The following is a 10921-nucleotide window of genomic DNA, read 5'->3' as shown; positions in this document are numbered from 1 at the left end:
TATTTAAATTTAACACCTATTATCTCATGTCAAGCTGTATAATGTACGAGTTTGTTGTTTGTTTGTTTAAAATATACAAATAACGAATTTTAAATCATTTCCAGTGTTGACGTTGCACCTCCTCGCCAGCAGGGGGCGATAGTCACGAGTGTAACAGGTCTCCTTTCGTTCCGGAGATAATTCTTCCGGTCTTCCCTGACAGCATGGCGAACTTCGAGCATGAAGACGACCCAAAACACGTGAAGATGTCCGGTGAGTCTACCGCTCCGGGAGCCCCGGCCCCTCCGGCCGAGGTGTCCGCTGCTCCGGACAAGCCCGCGGACACGATCCCCTGCGCGATCCCGTCGTTCGCCGCCGCCTCGGAGCTGCTGTCCGCCCCGTACTCGTGTCTGGTTATGAACACGCATCGCAGACACGTCGCCCTGCCGCCGATGTACCTGAAAAAGAAGAAGACGGGTATCCGAGAGGAGCTGGAGACAGAGCTGCTGAAGTTCTCTCAAAGGTGACGAAATTATGTCTGTCCCGGAAACTGTTGACGGTCTCTGGAGGTCCCGCGGAGGACGGAGACACCAGGACACTGGGGTCGGGACACTTATTCCATTCTCGGACAGTCAGTGGAAAGTTTTCACCTCACTGTCACATTTCAGGATTAAAACCCAAACCGGTTATAGTTCTGCTTCAGACTAACTCCAGTGTACTTTCAACATGCGATCTGTATTAGTTTAGTATTCTGTTCCCACGTCAGTCCTTTGATAACTTGTAATTATGTTTGTGCCTTTTAGTGTTTGTTTATCTTTAGTACTGTATCTTATCATAATAGTTTAAGCGTTTTATTTTTGATTATGAGTGCAGCTGATACATTATATTCATCAGGGATCAATGAGGTTGTCATCTTCATATCAATAAATCTTGTTTGCACATTTCAAGCAGTTTGTTCTGCTGTCAGACTAATTCCACTCACCTTTTGTTTTCCCCCTGTAGACTGAACGGTGTGCCATTAGCTTATGACGACGTGAAGATAGTCGGCCAACATGGAGACATTTATGACGACAGCGGCTACATTCACATGGACATAGAAGCCACCTTCATCCTATTTCAACCCAATAAGGGACAGAAACTGCTGGTGAGATTTTACTATCATAACTCTCGGTGAAACCTCCTCTCCAGCTCATACGACACGTTGTATGTTTTGAGTGTGGAGCTGTTTCTCTTTGTCAGCGAGAAATTTTTGCACAAGCATTTGAAATGAACTCCTACGGTGACTTGTCGTGCGTCTTCGCAGGGCGTCGTGAATAAACTCGGACTATCCCACGTGGGCTGCCTGGTGCACGGCTGTTTCAACGCCAGCATCCCCAAACCCAACCTGGTCACCGTGGAGACGTGGAGGGACTCGGGGCCGCGGATCGGCACAGAGCTGGAGTTCGAGGTGATGGCGCTCGATGCGGACGTCGTGGGGGTGCTGCTGATCAGAGGACGGCTCAGCAGGACCAGGCAAGTGTGATAGTTGTAAATCGCACGAACCCAACTAAAAATAATTCCTTCTTTGTTGGTAGTTTTTACATCAAGGCCCTAAAGTAAACGTGCTTAGAGTATATTGATATTATAGCGTTTCGTATTCAACTTAGCGAATCGTCCCTCGACTATTCATGCAATTCCGGTTAATAGTCTTTGTGAAAAGTTGGTAAAAGGCCGACATACATCCATATATGCAAACCAATAAATAAATGCATGTGGACAAAAACATAACCTTCATCCCAACTTTCATTTAAATAAAGTTATTTATGTGGGCGAGGCAGCTGTAATAAGTCTGTATACCATCAACAACTGACACACCGGTAACATTTGTTATGATCAACAACTTTTAAGTTGTAATTTATCTGTTTTCATAAAACCCCCAAACCTAAGGGGGGGTGCTAAAATTAAGTAAAGTAAAATACTGTCCTGCTGACAGTGTCACAATATGTCCTGATATGTTTAATGTTTAATAGTTACCCTTGTATTGTGCAGTTTATTGTATCGCCTATTTTCCTCTCAGTACACAGTTGATTCAAACATCAAGGTTTTTGCATTATTTCACAGTTGCAGGAGGCACAGCTGCTGACCTGAGTCCATGTCCACAGTGTTTTTGTTACGACCTTCCTGGGCAGAAGGGGGCGACGAAACTCCATCGCTGCAGATTTAACTCTTTCAGACCTGAGGCTCATTGAGCCTGACCGTCTTTATGTGATTCTTCCACCACAGTACATGTCATCAGTCAAAGACGTAATTTAAAATGATTACGTCGGAATTAATTAAAAAAGGGGAAATAATTATCGTGTTTAGCGTTTTAATCCTCATTGTGTTTGCCTTTGTGTATTTCAGAGTGCAAGAGATGTTGGCCCAGGGTGAGAGCACAGAGTCCAGTGTGCCTGTCGACCAGACGGAACCAGAAGACGCGAACCCCACCCCAGAGCCCAGCCAGGAGTCTCCTGAAGACGCCCCGAAGAAGAAGAAGAAAAAGAAGAAGGACAAGGTAAAGGAGGAAGAGATGGAGGAAAACGCAAACTCACCGTGTCAGCCGGAGAGGAGCGCAACACCCGAGGTGAACGGAACGACGGACGAGGCGGACGGAGGGGAAGCGGCTGAGAAAAAGAAGAAGAAGAAGAAAAAGGAAAAACAGGTGAAGGAAGAGGAGGAAGAGATTGCGGTCTCTCGCACGGAGATCCACGGCAGCGACTCCAGCGGTTACGTTAGTGACAAGTCGAGCAAGAAAAGGAAGCATGAAACGAGTAAAGAGGCCACGTCAGGTTTCAGTGAAGAACCCGAAACCCCCAAATCAAAGAAGAAGAGAAAACGTGACCTTCAGCAGTTTTCCTGAAAGAAATGAGGTTGATTATTAAAGGCGATACTGATGTTGTCATTAGCAACAGTGGTTCTTGGGGTAACGTACTGAGGTGCCTTATTAAGTGGAGACACTTTCAAAACAGCTTTTCTGGGTCGTTTCTAATGGGACTGTAATTCCAGCGCACCACCTGATGGGGGCGTAAAACTGCTTCAGATGATAGACGTGGATTCCCACAGCTGAAAACTTAGGATTTCATCTGTTTGGACCAGAAGAGGCCATTTAAATGTGAACAATATATGAATTCTTTGCTGTGCTGTATGGTTTGTTTGGGGGGTTTTTTTGTCTTGTTTGGGCAATAAAATACCAAAAACAAATGAAACCGTGCTGCTCAGGCTGATTGAACTGTGCCTTCAGCATTGACGTAACTTGTACTATGCAAAGTTCATAACGTCAAGCACAGTGGAATGCACTGTGAATATGAACGATCAGTGTTGTTTCTAATTTCCTAGACCTGTGTTATTGACTTTCAACCAAAGGCAATAAAAAAATAATATTTGATTAATATTTTAGTGAGCCTTTTTTTTATTACCATAATTTTTGGAATGCACATATATTGTTTGTTTGCCTAAAAATTGTAACTTGGCATCAATATTTCCGAATTCAACCACTTCAATTTTGAATGAAAACCATCTTTTTATATTTATAAATCACCACTACTTCTCTTCCACAACATGCTGTTTTCTGCTAACCAGGCGGTGTCGGGTGATAAAATGCTGAAAGACAACCTAAAGATCTGTGTGTTTTTTCTCCCCCCCAACTGCCTCCTCCCACACACACACAGAAATCTCAGCCTTTGGTTTTCAGTGAGGAGTCTAATTAGCTGCTAGGTGCTAAGAGTGAGAGCTTATCAGAAGCTGCCTAAAGAAGATGGATAAGGAGCTGCAATTAACTGGGCTCATCTCCGCCGCTTACGCCTGATCTCACATTTCTGCCGAGACAACATGAACTGCCACTTCTGCTTTCAATTGTTTTTTTGTTTTTTTTACTTCAAACTGCAATGTTTTTTATTGAAGTGTCAGTTTTAAAAAAAAGAAAATGCAAATTGACTAACTTTTAAACTGCATTTGTAGCCGGAATGTAACTAAAAATATGACTATTGAAAAGAAAAAGGAAGTGTTTGTGTGTATTTCTAGTTGAGCTTCACAGTCCTCTGGAAACTTAATTTAAGATTTCAAAACTTAAACTGGGAACATACTTCAATTGATAAAGTCATCAGTATTTAAACCAACAACATTATGACCATGTTATTAATATTGTGTGATAATTTCATTTTCTCCCTCTGTGCTGTATTCTGAAGCGGTGATTAGTTTTCTCACTTCACAGCTGGAAGGCCACAGGTTCAAATATTGGCCGATTGCGTTTTCTTCCTGTGTGTGTTGGTTTCCTCCAGGTACTCCAGTTTATTCTCACAGCCTTAAGTCATGTGTGCATGAGGTTGAATTGCCTCGGTGTGAATGACGACGTGTGTGGTGGTTTATCTCTGTGTGTTTTACCCTGCGATAGGCCAGTGCCACCTGTCTTCAGCGTCCCGAGATCCTGAGTTGGATAAAGTCGGCTGGTTTCTATCGGTTCCTTTGCAACTTGTGAAAAAAGATCCACATCATACGTTGGCGCAAGACTGTTAAATCAACTGTGTAAAAAAGATCCGCCTGCACGGGTATATAAACCACAAACATGTTGCTTCGCTTACGATCAACAAAACATTGCTAATTTATGTTTTGTGGGTTGTTACAGGAAAAACTTCCTTGCAGCTGATATTGATAGTGATATTTCAAGATCTTAGATTTACACTGCGTCTCAGCATGATGGTTTAAAAAAAAAAAAGTGGAGTATTTCCCTAATTGGGGTTTCATAGCACTTCATCACTCAGGAAATGTTTTCACAACCTGCCTTGAAAACGTTTAAAGATTTATCGATCTTAAAAACATCAGTTCTAATTCACAGAGCTGTTGCGGGAGGTGACCTGCTATACAAAAATAAAACCTGCTATTTCATAAATTGACCGGTTGGAGCATAAGGCAGATAGATAAACACGTTCACTTAACACATATTTTATCCTTCAGTAAAGAAACATTGCGTTGGTTATTACAAATCGTTCCTATAGAGTAAATCTCATCTCGTTGTGCAACAGTTCAGCTGCACAGGAAAAAAAGAAACACAATGTTCAAGAGAGTAAGAAACAATTATGGGAAATGTTCAAAAGATGGTTCACTGTAATTTGTCCTCCGATGACCTTCCTTCTGTCTTATCATTATTATTTGCCTGTTTCTAACCCCAGCCTGGGTGTACTTCTCTTGCACCTGTGCCCCCTCCCTCCATCATCGCTCATTTATCTTGTCGTTCCTCCTATCACTCCCTCATGCAGACGGCCTCCTCTTCCTGGATCCTGCTTTCCCTCTCTCTCTCTCTCTCTCTCACCCTCCTCCTCCTCCCGCGCCTCCTCCTAGTTGTCTCCCTGATTTATAGGAGGCGGTGTGCAGTTCACACACATTCCACTTCTGACACCCACCCACCCCACCCGCCCCCTCCTGCAACTGGACTCTCATATCTGTGCATGGTCGTTTATCTTCATGATCCCGGGATGGAGAGAAGAGGGAGGGTTAGAGAGATGAGACAATAGGAGGGGTGTTGTTTTTGTAGAGCAGGCCAGACTATCTTTTCATATACCCCTGTCTCCCCCGATAACACTTATATCTAGAGAGAGAGAGTGTGTGTGTGTGTGTGTGTGTGTGTGTGTGTGTGTGTGTGTGTGTGTGTGTGTGTGTGTGTGTGTGTGTGTGTGTGTGTGTGTGTGTGTGTGTGTGTGTGTGTGTGTGTGTGTGTGTGTGTGTGTGTCCATGTGTGTGTGTTTCAGTGCGAGCTTGGCGACAGGTCTCTATCTCCCCTGTCAGAGTTTCCAGACCCCGGCAGCTCCGACATGAAAGAGGCCCGCGGAGTCTTTATGGAGAACGAGCGGCGCCCGGATGCAATTCGCCAGGTTCACACGCACACGCACACGCACACGCACACACAACAACAACCCGTGGCACACGGTCAGTGACGCACTCGCTCTCTCACTCATGCAGACACGCCACATCCACAGCCCGCAATCCACAAATCCCCCTATCCTTACACACACCCCCTTTGGCCAAGCCTAATTAGTTATGTGGTCAGCACTCTGCTCCGTCCCTGAGCCCCAAATGGCAGCGAGTCGTAAAATGTTAAGTGTTCCACCAGTCAGAGCTCTGCAACTCTGGCCGTATATTCTCCCAGCACGGCTCGGGTATGGCTGGCTTGTATCGACGCCCATCTCTCACAGGCCCACTGACATCCATGAAATCTCTTTATAGTATTTTCAAAGGAATTTGATGGAGATTTATTTTTTTATTTTTTGGGGCACTTGCACCTCTGTTTTTTTCATTTATTTATAAAAAAAATTGCCACGCTCACTCAGGTAGGCAAGCAGCCCACACACACACACACAGAGTCAGGCAGGAATCAAGTATGATGGGTTTTCCCCAGGGATCGCTGTCCGAACACAAACACATTCAAGCCCATATGTACACACACTATTAACCCCGAATGTAAACGTTACATTTGGTCAGTGAGGCAGATTCCCATAGTTAGTTAGTTTCCCTGGCACCCGACACCCACAGTCCTGCCCCTCGGTAACCCTGGCGACGACAGACGGGTGTTTTCCTGCCACAGCGTTTTACTCCGGGGAATAAGAGTCCGGGCCCCCATGTGTGCACGTTTTCCCAGTTTCACACACTCAATCGGTGAATTTGTTAGAATCTGACAATGAAGGATCGCGTTCCATTCCGGTCAGTCTGGAAATCACCGAGAGGTTTTCATCATCCCACCTCCTGTCCGGCGTGTATCACACAATGCACATCAGCAAGTACAACGTTTTGAGATGAGTTTGTTTGTTAAATCATTTCACATTGAAGCCGTACTCATGTCTGGATCTAAACTGGTTGTTTTTTTATGATTAATTGCATGGGTTTTAACCTTTTTTTCCAGAATTCATGCTGAACTAACCCGGACCACCATAGAAAGAGAATTATAATGAACCAGAGTACAAGTCAAATAAACAATAAATGTGATTTCTAAGGCGTGGCAAGACAATTTACGAGGGTGGAACAGCAAGGAAAATCCCAGGGTCAGGGTGTAGATTTTTCTAGCTTTTTTGTTTGGAGAAGAATTCATGATACAATCATAATACATGGAGGTCAAATATATTGAATATTTTATTCAAAATATTTATTTGTAGGCCCACATTAATTTTAAGGATAATGAAGACAATAAAAACATACAAGTTAAGCTTTAGTACAAGGATGTGCATGTAACAGGTGTGGCAGGCAGTTGCATAATGACTTTTATCTAACAAGCATGAGAATAGTTGTGTTTTATATTGTGAGTGTTACAAATTCAGTGATTCTTACCGGCATAACTAAAGTTGTGCCTTTCAGTTCCTCTGGGTTCCTATATTTGTCAACAATAATGTTCTTTAATGTCAAAATGAATAGAAAGACGAGCATTTAATCAGAAACTACTGCATGAAGTGGGATCAAATGTGGACCAGGTGAGTTGGCGGTGCTGAGCGGGCACAATGTACATATAGTAACTATACTTCATAACATTTGATTGACCGTATTAATTTGAAAAGATACTTACACTGCTATTATCTATAGTCCTTCTACATCTTCTGCTTCTATTTATACCACATTTTCAAGGGGTTTATTATATTATTCTCTGTTACAGTTAAGATATTATCACAAGATTTGCTGATGTTATTAATACGCATGATGAGCAACTACATAGTAAGTAAGTACTTCAATAGATCTGCTTCCTTTTACATGTTAGACCATTTCTAAAAGTAGAAAAAGCATAAACCTAATTTTCATATAGCCTACTCATTCATGGAAAAATATGTATATACAGTAAGTGTCATGAATATGATACATCATATATATTTAATATATTGTGAATCTTACATGTTTATGCTTATATGTAATGTTTCATGTCTTCTGCTTGCCTAATTATTTGTGTTATGTCTGTTTTATACCTTGTTTGTCTTGCTCTTTCATATGAACTCTGTGTGTGTGTGTGTGTGTGTGTGTGTGTGTGTGTGTGTGTGTGTGTGTGTGTGTGTGTGTGTGTGTGTGTGTGTGTGTGTGTGTGTGTGTGTATCTGACGATTTCTATTTGTGTGTGTTGGTGTCTGTGTCTGTGTCTCCTGGCGAGCTTGCCCAGTGAGATTAATAAGGGTTCGGCGTAATCAAGAGGTAATGGGAGGCTCACAGGCGTCTAGACAGTGTTCAGCCCAAACGAGTAACTCCTCCACCCAAAACACACAGGAAATATAGCTGGGAAAGGACAAAAGGTAACAATTAAAAAATATGTACTTCTAATCTTCCCTGCAGTTGTTTTGATAGTAACCTCAGCTGCAGGAACAAGGCTAACATTGAAAGAATGAGGTCAAATCATGTGTCGAGTACAAGAGAGCGTTAAAGGGTTAAACCAAACTTCTTTTTTTTTTATTAATGTCGGTGCAAAAAGCTAATGTAGAAAAATGTATTTTTATCACTCCCTGTAACTTTTGCATATAAATCGAAAGAAAAGCAGAAAGTGGAGAGGAGTTATGAGGGATGAAGACACACTCAGCATATCATCAGACCTACAGCCACAACCTTCCAAAACCACAGAAAAATAAATAAGCCAGGAGGGGAGAGAGAGAGAGAGAGAGAGAGAGAGAGAGAGAGAGAGAGAGAGAGAGAGAGAGAGAAAGAGAGAGAGAGAGAGAGAGAGAGAAAAAGTTCTGGGTCTGGAAAAAATGACGTCATGTTCGGTCACATAGCTTTACAGGACAATACCCCGGACACAGCTAAATATTTTACTATTATATTTTTATGATGATCCTGTCAAACTTCAGCGTGAAGCTGACGACACCTATGCGCACGGCGGGGAGGGGGAAAGGGAGAAAGAACGGAGGGGAAAGAGTGGGAGAGATGAAAAGAAATGAAACGTGGGTGGCCAGTGCTGCTGATGATGTGTACATGAGAGTGGATTTCTGGAAAAGTACTTATAAAGTCATCGACACAGAGATGAAACAAACTCCTCTGATCAGTGAACCATGGAGGTCGCTCTGGCAAGCGGACCCTTTTTAATTACCGGTGACACACGACTGACATGCTAAACTGAAAAGATGAGAGACAAAGACCTCACAGCTTTTCTCTCTCTTTTTTTTTTATTTTAAAGATCATTCAGCTTTAACTGAATGTGAATCTGGAAGTTTTTGTCATAATCTGACATTTCTACACTTCCAGTGTGACAGGCTGACGTCTTGGGAACAATAACTTCTCCAAATCTTTTTTTTTTCACTTTCATTTTGAACCCACTCCCAAATCTTCACATATTTTATGAAGACAGTGTCGTTTCCCAGAAAGGGGGGGGGGGGGGGAGCTGGAAATCTCTGAGTCTTAAAACTGATGATCACACATTTTTCACAAGTTAGAACTTAAGAAACTCTTCAGGTTGAATAAATGTCTTGGTGGATTTCTGCAAAAGATTTGCAATTGTTTATTCATGTCCTATGTACTATGAAGTCATACCTGACTGCAATAATCGCAGAAAAAGGATTTTACCCCAAAATATAACTCACTAGATGCTATTGGTGTCTTTTTTTTTTTTTTTTTTTTTAATTGAAAATATCAATCAGGAGAAGTAACTGAGAGTTGGATACACTTCTCTAAAGAAAAGAGCCAAAATAAAATGGTAGTTTTATTATCATGTATGGAGTGTCATGCATTGTCACAATTTTACAAATTACAGATATTATGCACTTGCAACTTGTGTTAATCAAAACAATTTAGTTGTGTACTCTGTGATAGCCATCATATGTTAACCATGTGATGTGTCCAAAGGGGAGAAATGAGAAGGAAATGTAAAGGTTTAACTCCAATATTGGGACAGAGTCTGGAGAAAGTGAAATAATTTTCTCCATTGACAAGCATTACTATTTACATTTGCTTATCCTTAAGTCCAAGTTTAAATGAAAGTGACATGTTCAAGACAAACAGTGTGTCATTTGGTAGATTTTAGTTGTGATAAAGAAAAATATATACATTCAAAACAATAGAGTTATGGGGTGTTTACAACATGGAAGCTGCAATAAAGCCACCATAATAACAGAGAGTGACTTTTACTGAAGCTTCCTTAAGTTTATAAGCTCTTTTGCATCAGACGCTCTAATTTCAATTTCACTTTACTGGAGTTCAATCTGAGCAGTCTTTGAGATGGATGATCTTCATCAGTGTTTTATTCTAACAGTCCCATTTACCGATATTCACACACACATATACGCACACACACTCTCACACACCAACAACCTCCATTGGGAGCAACTGGGGTTCACCATCGTGCTCAAGGACACTTCAACAAGACGAGATGAGGAAACGAACTCACAATGTTGCAATTGGAATGGCAACTTTCTCTCCCAACTGCCCTGCGTGGTATTTTAGCGTGGCGGGGGGGCGAGAGTAGACCACAGCTGACCATTAGTGACGAGGGGACTGGTTGTCAGTCCATGACAGGACGGACACAGAGGAACACCCAGTCCCACTTTTAGGAAATTCTAGAGTTGCCAATGAGCCCTTGTTTGTTGGACTCTGGCAGATGAGTGAGCAACCGACCAGCATGAGAACAGAAAGGCCACAGACTGGACTCAGGATCGGACTCACTTTGAACTTGTGTTGTCCACGACACCACTCTGCAAACTCTCTGTCCTTCTTCTACATCTGAATTCTTCCAGTTTCATGGTTTAACATTGCCGGTCCACACATGAACACCCACTTACACTTAAAGTTATTTGCTCTGGTTTATCGGAGTGATGCTGGTGACTTTAGTCTTCATCGTCTTACTCAGTGGCATCGGAGCAAGTCAAACTCATTCGGCCAAGACTTCGCTTCCACCAGAGCTGAAAAAACAACCCCCATAAAACAAATGTAACATTGCACCCTAAAAATACACAGGAAAGACACAGTGACCCTCTTTTACA

The 10921-nt window shown here is 42.3% G+C and overlaps 1 protein-coding gene across 1 annotated transcript; it reads left to right on the top strand.

Moving 5' to 3' along the window:
- Positions 1-203: 203 nt before the first annotated feature.
- On the top strand, positions 204-3440 carry polr1f (RNA polymerase I subunit F; the record flags this gene model as incomplete). Its single annotated transcript, XM_080515607.1, has 4 exons — positions 204-502; positions 982-1123; positions 1283-1491; positions 2362-3440. The coding sequence occupies 4 exons, from the start codon at positions 204-206 to the stop codon at positions 2855-2857; spliced, it is 1146 nt and encodes a 381-aa protein (XP_080371733.1). The 3' UTR covers positions 2858-3440.
- Between the last annotated feature and the right edge of the window lie 7481 nt (positions 3441-10921).

This window comes from Blennius ocellaris (genome assembly GCF_963422515.1).
Source record: "Blennius ocellaris genome assembly, chromosome: 20".
NCBI classification, from domain to species: Eukaryota; Metazoa; Chordata; class Actinopteri; order Blenniiformes; family Blenniidae; genus Blennius; species Blennius ocellaris.
Note: the sequence above shows the minus strand (reverse complement) of the source record. Positions and strands in the feature narration are given on the sequence as shown.